Source organism: Hippopotamus amphibius, chromosome 15 (assembly GCF_030028045.1).
Source record: "Hippopotamus amphibius kiboko isolate mHipAmp2 chromosome 15, mHipAmp2.hap2, whole genome shotgun sequence".
NCBI classification, from domain to species: domain Eukaryota; kingdom Metazoa; phylum Chordata; class Mammalia; order Artiodactyla; family Hippopotamidae; genus Hippopotamus; species Hippopotamus amphibius.
Window position 1 is genome coordinate 9,721,884 of NC_080200.1, and position 14,327 is coordinate 9,736,210.

General features: G+C 38.6%; 2 protein-coding genes across 2 annotated transcripts; one reads left to right on the forward strand and one right to left on the reverse strand.

The window, feature by feature from the left end:
• Positions 1-3,570: 3,570 nt before the first annotated feature.
• LOC130836948 (olfactory receptor 7D4-like) lies at positions 3,571-4,509 on the forward strand. Its single transcript, XM_057709635.1, has one exon. It carries the CDS (start codon positions 3,571-3,573, stop codon positions 4,507-4,509), a length of 939 nt encoding a protein of 312 aa, XP_057565618.1.
• A 7,886-nt stretch (positions 4,510-12,395) lies between these two features.
• Positions 12,396-13,345, reverse strand: LOC130836789 (olfactory receptor 7E24-like). The gene has a single exon (XM_057709343.1). It carries the CDS (start codon positions 13,224-13,226, stop codon positions 12,396-12,398), a length of 831 nt encoding a protein of 276 aa, XP_057565326.1. The 5' UTR covers positions 13,227-13,345.
• Between the last annotated feature and the right edge of the window lie 982 nt (positions 13,346-14,327).

A 14,327-nucleotide genomic window follows, 5' to 3' on the forward strand; every position in this document is an offset into this window, starting at 1 on the left:
TGTTCAGAGTTCAAATTCAAAAGTTTTAAAAGGACGGACCATGTAAAGCATCTATCTCATCCCTCCAAAGGAAGGAAAGAAGGTAAGCAGGAAGAAGAAAAAAACAGAAAAATTTGAAATTTGTCTTGGAAAGGTTCAGTTTGATGTGTCTATGAGACACCACACTAATAATTTCCACTTGGCAATGGAATGTGTTGGTCAGTGTTAATGAGAGTAGTGGAAAATAAATCCATCTCCTTCCCAGGCTGCTTGCACAGACACAGCAGTGGCTGAAAATGTTCCCTTCTCTTATCTTTGTGCCCTGAGGGAACTGAATTGTTTGGAGAGTGGAAAGAAAATAGAACAGTTTATTTAATGAGGAGCTGTGAGAATCCAACCCCTGAGATGTGGGAAACTTTAAACATGTTCCTTTGGCCCCTTTCTTATGATTATCTGGGCCCAGCCAAGTGAAAACACAACTGGACTTCCCAGGGACACACATTGGAGAACACAAAGGTTCAGTGATAACCATTGGGGAGTATGTCCCAGTAAGGTCTGGTGGAGTAAAAACGAAAAGAGGAGAGAAAGTGGGTACCAGGTTTTACCTCTAGAATAGTGAGACTGGGATGGTCCCATATTTATTTAGTCTATGACGTTGAAGTCTCTGTACTTTAAAGGTGCTTTAGATTGTACTGAAACTGGTCTCTTTCAAATCTTGATTTTTCCTTCTCTCTCTAGACCTTCTCTCCAATAAGAGTTATTTTCCATAGAATGTCTGCCTCTTCTCTGCTCTTTCCTATGAACTGTAGGCTCCTATATGAGTTCCTGTGCCCAACTATTCATTCATTAACTGCTCCTGGAGATGTATCATGCACCAGAAATTGTCTTATTTATTTCTCATGTGATTGGATCTTTCAACTATATTCGTTAACTACTTTTGCAGTGGATTCAACTTACTGATAAAACAATATAATTGTTCTGTTGTTGTCATTGTTTCCCTTTAGTGTCCACAATATCATCTACAAATAGTGTAATTATTTCACATGTTCTGTACTCAGGCTGATTTTCTTTTTCTCATCCTCCCAAATTCTTTAATTTTTCAGGAGAATATAGAGTAATTGAAACTGGAGTAGACTGCTTTGTCCTATTCATGAATGTAACACAAATATTTTGTTGTTTTAATGTAACATATCCTGCTGGCTACAGTTTCAAAATACCTACTCTTTATTGGGTTAGGAAACTGCCCTTGGTTTTCCCACTTAGCGAGAGGCTCTGTCGTGGCTGCTAACCACAGGAATGGCTCTTACATTTTGTCAAATGCATTTTCTATTGTGATTATGGTTATGCCTTCTTTTCATTGACCTATTTTTGTAATGAATTGTGTTAAAAAAAAAAGTCATAGTATTAAGCCAGCTTCCTATTCCTAGAATAGTTATTACTTTTTCATGATAGATTATTCTCTAAAGGAGATATGAATGAACTTTAATTTTGCTATTCTATTTAGTGTCTACATTCAGGCACATGATGAACTTGGAGGGTTGTTTGCTTGTCCTACAGTTGATACTTATGGCCTCAATCTGTATTACATATCTAACATGTGCACATGTTGAGCACTTACTATGTGCCAGGCACCATGTAAGTCCCTGGAAAGACAACTGCTAACAAAAACAGTCACGACCTCTGATCCACAAATAAACATAAAATCACCACCATGAGAGGCACATCAAGGATAGTACAGGATGCTCGACTTGTGGGTCTCACACTCTGTCCTGCTGACCCGCACTCTCTTCTCCATCTCACTGGCCTCTCACAACTCTTCCATCACCATACTCAGCAAACCCAGGGCAACCATGAATTCTGTTCACCCAGCCCCAAATGCTTGCTTGCCCTTTCCGTATTAACAGTTCTGATTAACAGTTACCTATCGTTCCTCTCCAATACTTGTGTTTCAGAGAGGACTTTTCTACCCACCTCCCCAGAGCAAATTGGTCCTCAATGATGTTTTGTCTCTTTAATTAATTAGCATTCTCTAGACATTAATAACACTGAATTTTTTCTATCATAAAGGATGCAAATGTTTGTTTTCAAACCTTAAGTTTGCCTTTCCATTTTCATATATATGATGTATAGAAGCTTTGAGTACTCAAATCAAATCTATTTGAATTTTTTTTTACACTTAAGTGCACTGATTTTTATACAACATGTTTCCATGTGTGAGCATGAACACATAAGCTCACACTCTCACACATGCTTTGTATTTTATGATAATGATTTTGTAATCTTGTTCCCCCCTCTTATTTATGTAGTTCATATGCTTTTTCCTCTTCTTGGAAACATCCACCTGACAGGCAGCCCCTGAAAGAAGGAGCCATGGGATCATCAGTAACTAGAAGTGCTGCGGGGCAGTGAACAGAGGAAACAGACCTGCTGTGTTTCTCATGGTCAGAATTCCATCTTTGATGGCTGCCCCTGTTTAAGGGGAATGGTGATCAATGATAGCCATGCAAAACAAATCTATTTTTTTTACAAGCTTACATTTATCAAATGTCTCCTGCATATGTCACAAGAACACCACCAGAAAAATTACATCATCTCCTTTAATTCACTCATCAGTCTTACAGTGTATGGAATATTTATCACTCCCACGGTAGAGGCGAGGTATCTGCACCTAAGAGAGATTAAATAACTTTGTTAAGGTCACACAGATAATACGTCCATAGACCAAAATTCTATTCTAAGAGTCTTGACTCAAGATACCATTTTCTAAATGACAACTTTATCCTGTACTTTGGGAGAGTTATATATCAAAAATTACTGTCATAAAAAACAGATCAATAAAATAATAATGACTATCATTTATTGAGCTCCCACTGTGCACAAAGGTATTTTCAAACCTCACAAAGAATGTAATAAAAGTAACCACCATTTTAGAAATAAAAAATATAAGGTACATGAGAATTAACTCTGACATCAATTCAGGTCACAGAATTAAGTTTGTTGGAATTGAAAACCTATGTCTTAATTACTGTTAAAAGAATTATTAGAATGAAAGAAGTATGGAGATTATCAAAGAAAAGACCTTACGTGTCTTCAATTATTTTGGAAGGGACTTATGAGAGAAAAATTTTATTTTTATTTATACATTTGAATAGGATAAACAGAACAAGTGAGTAGGAGATAAAAGGAGACAGGCATTTCTGCTAAATTAAAGAAAGTGTGAGGGACTTCCCTGGTGGTCCATTGGCTAAGACTTTGCACTCCCAATGCAGGGAGCCTGGGGTTGATCCTTGGTCAGGAAACTGGATCCCACAGGCTGCAACTAAAAAGATCCTGTGTGCCACATCTACTACCTGCCACAGCCAAATAAAGTAAATAATTTTTTTTAAAAAAGAAAGCCTGAATAGTTACACATATTTAAAATGGAAATGGGCTACCACCTGAATGAGTGAATCACTGGCATTGGGAGGAATAATAAGTGGTAGAGGATTTCCATGAACATGTGGAATCAAAAGGTGATGACTAGCTGAGGTGCCAGTTCACTGTGCATTGAAAGTTGCCTTTGCCTCCATCCCCAGCAGACACATCAGCTACATGGGAGCAGGAAACCATACGGGAGCATCACAATTCCTCCTCCTGGGCCTCTCAGACGATCCTGAACTGCAGCCCCTCCTCTCTGGTCTGTTCCTGTCCATGTACCTGGTCACCGTGCTCGGGAACCTGCTCATCATCCTGGCCATCATCTCTGACTCCCACCTCCACACCCCCATGTACTTCTTCCTCTCCAACCTGTCCTTTGTTGACATCTGTTTGGTCTCTACCACCATCCCAAAGATGCTGCTGAATATCCAGGCAGAGAGCAAAGACATCTCCTACATAGGATGCCTCACTCAGGTGTACTTTTTTATGGTTTTTGCTGGAATGGATGCTTTGCTTCTGACTGTGATGGCCTATGATCGGTTTGTGGCCATCTGCCACCCCCTGCGCTACACAGTCATCATGAACCCTCGCCTCTGTGCCTTTCTGGTTCTGATGTGTTGGTTCATCATTTTATCCATCTCCCTGTTTCATATTCTATTGATGATGTGGCTGACCTTCTGTATTGGCACTGAAATTCCACACTTCTTCTGTGAACTGGCTCAGATTCTCAAGGCAGCCTGCTCAGACACCCTCATCAATGACATCTCTTTGTATGTGGGCACTGCCCTGCTGTGTATGTTTCCTCTGACTGCGATCCTCTTTTCTCACTCTCAGATTGTCTTCTCCTTAACGAAGGTGGCCTCCACTGAGGGCAAGTACAAAGCATTTTCCACCTGTGGGTCGCACCTCTCTGTGGTTTCCCTGTTCTATGGGACAGGCCTGGGGGTCTATCTCACTTCTGCTGTGACCCATTCTTCCCAGAGACATTCCATTGCCTCAGTGATGTACACTGTGGTCACCCCCATGCTGAACCCCTTCATCTACAGCCTGAGGAACAAGGATGTGAAGGGGGCCCTTAGAAGGCTCCTCAGTCAAGGTGCCCCTTGTCCATGATGGGCCACTGATCTTGGAACTCAGTGGACATTCTGAGGCTTAAAGAGAAATGTGAATTTAAATATCTTGTTTCTTTTTCTCTCCTAAAAGACATGCTTGTTTTCTTCTATGCTTAAAGTATATATGACTTGACCTTTATTTATTTTTTTAAGCTCTTTTTAGGAGTATAATTGCTTTATACTGTTGTGCCAGTTTCTGCTGTACAACAAAGTGAATCAGCTGTATTTATACATATATCCCCATATCCCCTCCCTCCTGCAACTCCTTCCCACCCTCCCTATCCCAACCCTCTATGTCATCACCAGTCATCAAGTTGATCTCCTTGTATTGTGCAGCAGTTTCCCACTAGCTATTTTACATTTGGTAGTACTGGGTCAAAGTGAAAGACTAGCCTTTATTTATTTTGTATTGGTTTTTCCTCAATAACCTCCTCAGTAATTCCTTTTTGAGATTTCTTCCTTATATGCTGTCTGTATAGTCCATGTTTTGTCATTTTTTTTGCAGCCATTCTTTTTTTGGTTAAGCTCTTTATTGGAATATAATTGCTTTACACTGTTGTGCCAGTTTTTGCTGTACAACAAAGTGAATAAGCTGTATTTATACATATATCTCCATATCACCTCTCTCCCTCACATCCTTCCCACCTTCACTATCCCAGCCCATTAAATCATCACCCATCATCATGTTGATCTCTCTGTGTTATGCAGCAGCTTCCCACTAGCTATCTATTTTACATTTGGTAGTGTATATATGTCAATGCTACTCTCTCGCTTTGTCCTGGCTTTCCCTTCATACCTCCTCCTCCCCTGGTCCTCAAATCCATTCTATACAACTGCGTCTTTATTCTTATGTCACTGGGTTCATCTGTACCATTTTTTTAGATTCCATATATATGAGTTAGCACACGTTATTTGTTTTTCTCTTTCTGGCTTACTTCACGCTGTATAACAGACTCTAGATCTATCTACCTCACTACAAATAACTTGATTTCATTCCTTCTTATGGCTGAGTAATATTCCATTGTACATATGTGCTACATCTTCTTTATCCAGTCATCTGTTGATGGGCATTTAGGTGGCTTCCATGTCCTGGCTATTGTAAATAGTGCTGCAATGAATGTTGTGGTACGTGTTTCTTTTTGGATTATGGTTTTCTCTGGGTATATGTCCAGTATTGGGATTTATGGTTCATATGGTAGCTCTATTTTAGTTTTTTGTGACATCTCCATACTGTATTCCATAGTGGTACAGCCATTCTTAACATTTTTAATTTTAGATTTAAAGCACTTATCAAGTGCTGGTGTGGTTACCCCCAAATTGCCCCCTCAGACTTTGAGTTCGTCACCTTGATTTAGCCATGTGCTTATTTTCCTCAGAAGAAATGGATGAAAAGCATACACTAGTTATAGTAAAGTGCTTCCCATATCACGACTGTGCTTGTTTCTCCACGTGTATTACTTTATATCATCTTGAAAATATTTCTTTGAGATATGTTCTTATTCACCCCAGTTTTCAGAGAAGAGACTGAGATTGACTTGAACTTTAACCTGACTGACCGACACTGACTCTGCCATCCCCCTTTTCACAGTGATGTGATTCTCAACCTCAAAGTAGGAATCTAGATTCAAGCTGATATGTTGAGATGAATCATAGTAACATACTGCCTAGGAAAACTCTGAGATGTGGCTTCATTATCTGCAATCCTTTCTCTGTTCCTTTTAAAATATGACCTTTAGTTCCCAATATGGCAAATTTAAGACATACCTTCTAAGATCCCAAAGCATAGAATAATGAAGACAATAGAATAACAGTTGTTTTCTTACATGGTTCAACTTTTTTTGGGAGTCTCTAGAGGTGCCATTGGGAATGGTAGTTATGGATCTGTGGAATGTGTTCAGAACTTAGCTCGCTTTTTGAGGAGAATGTTGCTAGTATTGACTCTGCAGTGAAGGATGGAGTAGTAGATGCTGTCAACATTCTTCCCAAAGTCCCTGAGATCCTCTCACCATCTCCAAAGCATAACTGTCGATGGCCAGAACCAGCTGAAATGTACTCTACCCCAATATGTGGTTGCAGAAGTGACAGGGGATTATGCCCCATCAGAGACAGCCCTTGATGGAGGGTGTGGGGTACACCATATCTCTCACCTTTTAGCTTGAGCAATTCTGAGGTTTGGATTTTGTACCATTCTCCAGAATTCCCTTACAGGATGAAAACTCTGCTTATTCACTATGGTAGCTGAGTTAATATAAGCTTTTTTGGATGTATTTTCTTCCTGTGTTCTCTTCTCCTCTCTCCCATCCATGTTCCTTGCCCCTTCCAATAAAGTGCTTGCATGTGAATCCCTGGCTCAGCACCTGCCTCTGAGGGAAACAAAACTAACACAGGTGATAAAGATGGCTTTATCAAGACAATAACATGAATAGAATGAGGATCTTTTGCCAAAAAAAAAAATATCGGGACACATTACTCTAAAATCATAATTTGATAGAGAGGAAAGACTTACTGACGTGGCTTCAATTCACTTTGATTCCAATAAACTTCATTAAATGTGCATTCTTTGTCAACTGTGTACAAATTGAGGAGGGGACCAGAGAGGCACACATGATTGTAAGGCAGAGTGCTGAGCGTAATAAATTATTATTTAGTAGATCCTGTTGAAAATAAAGACACAAGTTTTCAAGTCAATGTAATTCCAGTAAAAACTCTTTAAAATTTTATTTTTTAACATTTTTTGAAGTGTAATTTGCATACATGAAATTTACCCACGCTTAATGTAAATCAAACAATTTCAGTAATTTATACTTGTGTGATCATCACCATAATCCAGTTTTAGAATATTTCTATCACTTCAGAAATACCATTGTGCCAATTTGCTCTTAATTCCCACTCTCACCTAAGCACTTGGAAACCACTTATCACTTCTGTTTCTAAACGTTTGTCTTTACTAGATATTTTATATAAATGGAATCATACAATGTGTGTGTGTGTTGTTTGTTTGGTATTTGGCTTCTCCTACTTTGCATATGTTTTTTAGGGCCATCCATGTGGAACTGTGGCTCAATATGTTATTTCTTTTAATTGCAGAATAATATTCTACCGTATGTATATATCACTTCTTACTTATCCATTTACCAGTTGATACACATTTGAATATTTTCAGTTTAGGATTATGAATAATGCTACTATGAACATTTTGCCTGTGTCTTTGAGTTGACACACATTTTCATTTCTCTTGGAGTGCAATTAATATGTCACATGGTAAATTTATGTTTAAGTTTTTAAGACGCTGCCAAACAATTTTCCGAAATGGGTGCACCAATTTACATTCCCACCAAAAAATGACAGAAGGTTCTAATTTTTTCACATCTTCACCAAAACTTGATATTCAGGAAAAACTTCTAATAGGAGAATATGCTTGAATGTTGAATGAAAATGAGTAGAATTTTTTAAGTGTGTTACAATAGATTATAGAGGTTTTATTTTAAAGCAGCATTACTATTCAGAGTTTTCAGTTTTTAAACATGAGCTATTCTCAAGCACTGCTCTGTGTCTATACTGAGCTAATTTCAGAAACAACAGCTGCTTGCAGCCCCTCTGAGACACATGGAGGTGCTACAAATAGTCATGTGTAGAAATTTAACTGGAGAACATGCTTGGGTGACATTGAAGAGTGACACATATCAGGAAGATATATGGAACTTATGGCTGAGTTATTAGAAATAAGCTTGAATACATAAGGAGGACAGATCATCGAGAGTCTAATTTGACATACTAAGTGTTTTAAAAGCAAGTGAAAACCAGATCCATGCTGTAATCATAAGTATAATATGAGGACTTTAAGATTGTCCTGATGAGAGAAACTGGAGGAAGAAGGAAAGTTAGGAGGCTGTGAAAATAGTACAGAGGAGACAAGATGGGGACCTGACCTAAGCTGGTGGCAAGGAGTTGGGTAGATTTTGGAGGAAAGTTGTACTCATTACCTATTGCTGAAGTAACAAATTACCATAACTCTAGTGGCTTAAAATGACAGATTTATTATCTTACAATTCTGGAGGTCAGAAATGTAACACATGTCAGCAGGGAGGTTTTCCTTCTCGAGGTTCTAGAAGGAGAATCTGTTTCTTTGCCTTTTCCAAATTTTAGAGCCCCCACTGCATGCACTGGTATGTGGCCCCTTCCTACATCTTCAAAATCAGCACTACAACATCTTTGAATGTCTCTCTAGCCCTCCTGCCCTCCTCTTATCAGGATGTCCGTGATTATACTGACCCCACCCAGATGATACAGAATAATCTCCTCATCTCAAGAGCCTTAACTTAATTACTTCTGCAAAGTGTCTCTTCCCTTCTATGGTAACACTGTGGTCATCCCCATATTCAATGTCTTCAAAATCTCATGAATGGAAGAATGGCCAAATTTGTAACAAAATCAAGAATGGCGAAGTGGGGATTGCTTAGGGTTTGATCATTGGCTCCAGAAATTTAGGAGGAGAAATTTCAGGAAGATGACAGAGACCAAATAAATTATTATTCTCAAGTCATATTTTATTTGTACTTTGGAGTTTAACATTTTTAAATACACTTTTTTAAAAAGTATAATACACATGCAGGTATGTATGTTACCTTATTATTTCAAAATCTGCACTGTCTACAAAATTGAGTTTGGATTTCCAGATTCATCAAGACTTTCTATAGGGACCTCCTTACTGCACCAAAACGTCTGTTCTTCATCCCCTCTCCTTAAATCTTCCCACCAGTGAGCCTAACAATGGGTTTGTAATTCATAGAACATCACTTACTATTCAAAGAACTACCTTGCATTTACCCTATGAAATTGGCAATAGGATTAAATATTGTATTATCATCCCAATATATGTTCTTGTCCAATTTATAAATTTACTTCCTTTCAAACTTATTAAAATGTAATATAATGTGTAAACATTTTAATTTTGATTGCTTCTCTCATTATTGCAGTTTGAGATTTAATCAAGTTGTTGGGCATGTCAATAACTAATTTAATTGTAATGCTTTGTGTCTTTACATCATGTATGGAGACTTTTCAAAGTAATCATCCTGTCCAATACTAACGAAAATTTTGTTTGTAACTATTTTTTTTGCTCTGAAAAAAATAAAACTATTTGAATATTCTTTAAATAAATAAATAAATAAATACAAAAAAAAATATCTTGGAACTGTCTTTATGACCTTCTCAAATTAATTTTACTAGTAATAAGCTGTCCCAAGTTGAGTTTCTTGGAAAGCAGACTGAGACAGTGATAACATGCAGGAAGTTTTACAGAGCCTTGCAGCCTTAACTTAATTACTTCTGCAAAGTTCCTCTTTCCCTCTGTGGTAATACTGAGGTCATCTCCATATTCAGTGTCTTCAAAATCTAACGAATGGAGAATGGTCAAATTTGTAATAAAATCAGGAAGGGCATATGTGTAGTAAGGAATTTGGCCTTATTTAAAGAGAGTTATGGCCTTTGTCCCAACTCCTGGGAGGCAATCTTTAAACCCTTGAAATTTCCTCAGTGACAACAGTGATTGGTTATTCACGGTGGGCCCTGTGGACCATACTTGATAGTTGATGCTAAAATGACTCAACATGGGGGCTAGTCATGCCAAAAAGACAAAGCATTAAAGGGTTAGAGCTTCAGGCAAAGTGACATCAATCCCACCTCTGGGGGTGGAGTCTGGAAATTGAGTTCAGCCATGTGGGCAACAATATCACTAATCATGTTTGTGTGATGAAGCCTCCATAAAAATTCCAGACCCTGGAGCGCAGGTGAGCCAGCTAGTTGGCAATATTTTCATTTAGTATTGTCAGACATTGTGGCCAGGAGGAGGTAATGGGACTGGACTCCACAGAGAGAGGACAGCAAGAAGCTTCACCTATGGGACAGTCCAGCTCTTGCCTTATGTGTATCTTGCCTTGTCTGGTTCTAATTTGTATTCTTTTGCAATAATAGTAGGATTATCACAAGTATAGAACTTTCCTGAGTTCTGGGTCAATCTAGTACATTATTGAACCTGAGGTATTCCTCTTAATTTGAATATTCTAGAAAATCATTGAATGTGAAGGGTTCTCTGAATTTGTAGCCAACCTTCCTGAAGTGAGGTTGGCCCTGGGAACCCCTGACCTTATAGCTGGTATACGAAAGGAAGGCAGTCTTGTGATGACTGTTCCCTCGGACTTTGTGGTTTGGCAAACTCTTTGCAGCAAGCAAGGGCAGAGGAAAAAGTCAAGCCAGGTTGAAGCCCATCAAAAGCCTCTGAAAACCACCAGGGAGCTGTGGAGCTAAGATGAGCCCTTAAAGTTGCCTGGAGTTGGGGCGAAGGAGCCAAATGCTTACACCTCCCCCACATCATACAGGCATCAGCTGGGGCTGCCTACTGGTCTCTGCAACTGGGCAAATTCCACTAGGAGGTAAATGCTGAGGGCTGAGTAACACAGAAAATTGGAACATATGTCCCTCATTCCTGACAGGAGATTTTTTTTTTTTTTACTGCAGTAAAATAACATAAAACATCCTTAACCATTTTTTAAAGCTCTTTATTGCAGTATAATTGCTTTACACTGTTGTGTCAGTTTCTGCTGTACAACAAAGTGAATCAGCTGTATTTATACATATATCCCCATATCCTCTCCCTCCCGTGTCTCCCTCACACCCTCCCTATCCCAACCCTCTAGGTCATCACCCATCATCGAGTTGATCTCCCTGTGTTATGCAGCAGCTTCCCACTAGCTATCTATTTTAAATTTGGTAGTGTATATATGTCAATGGTACTCTCTCAGTTTGTCCCAAGTTCCCTTTTGCCCCCCCACCCCATGTCCTGAAGTCTGTTCTCTACAACTGCATCTTTATTCTTGCCCTGTGACTGGGTTCATCTGTACCATTTTATTAGATTCCATATATATGAGTTAGCATACTGTATTTGTTTTTTTTTCTTTCTGGCTTACTTCGTTCTGTATGACAGACTCTAGGTCCCTTAACCACTTTTAATTGTACAGGTCAGTGGCATTAAGTACATTCCCGTTGTTTTGCAACCATCACCACCATCCATCTCCAGATCTTTTTCATCTTCCAGGAAATGAAATTTTGTTTCCATTAAACACTAACTCCCCTGTTCTCCTTCCAAAGCCTCTAGCAACACCATTCTACTCTGTTTCTATACAAATTTGGAATCATTCAATTTTTTTTATGTCTGGCTATGTAAAAGGATTGGAGAGAAGTTAGATGGAAGGGGAAGCAGAATTCTGGAAAATCTGGCAATTAGCTTTGGTAGGTACTCTCCCATCAACTCCATGGAAAGCGTGCATCCCAGTTTTCCTAGGAAAGTTCCAGTTGGTAACTATTTATTCAAATTCAGTCCTATTTCAATTTCAAAATACTATATTTAGGAAATGAACTAAATAGCCATTCTATTTTCTCAAAAATCATTAAGGAGATAAAATATAATATACTAGAGATCTTGGTCATTAAGGTAGGGTTTAGATGCACCTATCAAATAGGGGGTAATTCATAGGAAAAGTATAGAAACAATAAATAAGAAGAAAGACAGAGCTGTGTTTATTTTGCAGTGATAGAATCAATACTGCTCATGAGCAAGGGTCCTGGACAACACAAGGAAAGTGAGGAGGGTACAGTGATGTGTTGTGCAAAATCCTGGAAGGGCCATGACTCACACTAGGCATCCAAATAATCTCTCAATTTTGGTAGAGCGATCTAAGAGAAAAATTGTGTAAATGGAAAGCAGAAAGCCAGATAGGTATATATACACTATGGGAATGCAGATTCAGAATCACTTTCTGCATACATTCAATTTTACTGCCTTCTCCAGTCTTATGAATCCAAAAAAAAAAAATGACATAGGTATTAAGATTAGGCTATCCTGATGATGATCCTCCACAAGGCACTCTTGATGTCCTTGTTCCGTAGACTGTAGATGAAGGGGTTCAGCATTGGTGTGACCACAGTGTACACCACCGAGGCCACTGCACTCTTCTCGTGGGAAGATGAGGCAGATGAATGGAGGTACACTCCAAGACCTGTTCCGTAAAATAAGCAAACAACTGCCAGGTGAGAGCCACAAGTGGAGAAGGCTTTATACCTCCCACCTGATGAGGGGACTCTCAGAATGGAAGAAACAATTTTATGGTAAGAGAAAAAGATCCCTGAGAAAGGGAGAAAACCAAAGATGGCACCAATAATATACATGTTTATGTTATTGGTGAGAGTGTCAGAACAGGCAAGTTTGAGGAGCTGAGAAGGGTCACAGAAGAAATTAGGAATTTCCACATTCTTAAAGCAGGTAAGTTGTAACACAATCAGATTGCGCACCTGGGAGTCCAAAAGGCTAACAAAAAAAGACACCAAAACTAAGAAACAACAGAGGCGTGGGCTCATGATGACCTGGTAGTGCAGTGGGTGACAGATGGCCACATACCTGTCATAGGCCATCACAGTCAGAAGCATGTTATCCATTATTCCAAAAAGGATAAAAATAGACATCTGAGTCAGGCAGCCCGCATAGGAGATGACTCTGCTGTGAGTTTGGATGTTCACAATCATCTTGGGGACTGTGGTGGAGACGAAACCAATGTCAGCCAAGGACAGGTTGGAGAGGAAGAAGTACATGGGGGTGTGGAGGTGGGGGTTAGAGGTGACAGCCAGGATGATGAGCAGGTTCCCCAACACGGTGACCAGGTACATGGACAGGAACAGGGTGAAGAGCACAGGCTGCAGTTCTGGATCATCTGAGAGGCCCAGGAGGAAGAATTCTGAGACACTTAGATTTCCAGGAGTTCTGTGTAATTTGGGCACGTTTGGAAAAAGAAAAGAAAGCTAGAAAATAAGGAAATAAGTAATGGGCATGCAGCACTGTGTCCATATTTTGGGTTCAAGAAATTCATTTCTAAAATTATACACCCCTGTTCCTTCAGAAATATTTCTCAGTGTGACACATTCTATCTGCTCAGAACTGTTTTCTCATTGGTTTCTGTGTTATTCACCTCTGTTTATACATTCTTGCTTTATAAAGCTTCCCTGAAAAGTGAAAGGGAACAAGAATATTAGAAGTAATACATCCCTGATCTCAGCTGAATACAGCCTACTTCTTTAGAAATAATGCAAAATGAGAAATTTCCTTCTCCCTTTAAGAAAAATATAATTTGAATTTTAAAGTAATTTAGCCATAGGTATATAAATCTTATTTCATTAAAATATAATTTTAGATATTTCTCTTATTTAGAAGGTTTATAAATCTCTATGAAATGAGGGAGTATGTCATCTGGATTCTAAATTATAAATGAATATTCGTAATCAGAAAAACTTTATGTAATTAGAGAATTTTATCATTGGTTTCTCTGTCTTCCCTCCTTCATGAAATAAGTGATTACTTGAATTATCAGGGTTGTCGTTTAAATGTCATTTAGTATATACTTTGTATGTTTGATGCACTTAAAATTTCGATCAGTATGGTTTATTTAAGTGCACACGATCATACAGCATTGGTGACTATGAAGTGGGCGCTAGTGTACAGAGCATCGTCAATAATTAAATGATAACACAGTTTAAGAAAGCCTCTTGAAATTTTTTTATTTTACACAGGGTTGTTTCAATACCATCTCAGTAAAATATGTGATGCATGGGACCACTTTAATTTTCTTGACTCTTTCTTTACTGGTGGGAAAAAATTATATCATTGTTTTTCTTTTTTCAGTTTATTGAAGTGAATAACAAATTTGAATGTATTTGGGTTGTGTCACATGAAGGTTTGTTAAAGATGTACAAAATGATGATTTAATACACATA

Coding starts and splice junctions, on each gene's coding strand:
- LOC130836789 (XM_057709343.1), bottom strand. CDS start 13,226: ATGTACCTGGTCACCGTGTTGGGGAACCTGCTCATCATCCTGGCTGTC.
- LOC130836948 (XM_057709635.1), top strand. CDS start 3,571: ATGGGAGCAGGAAACCATACGGGAGCATCACAATTCCTCCTCCTGGGC.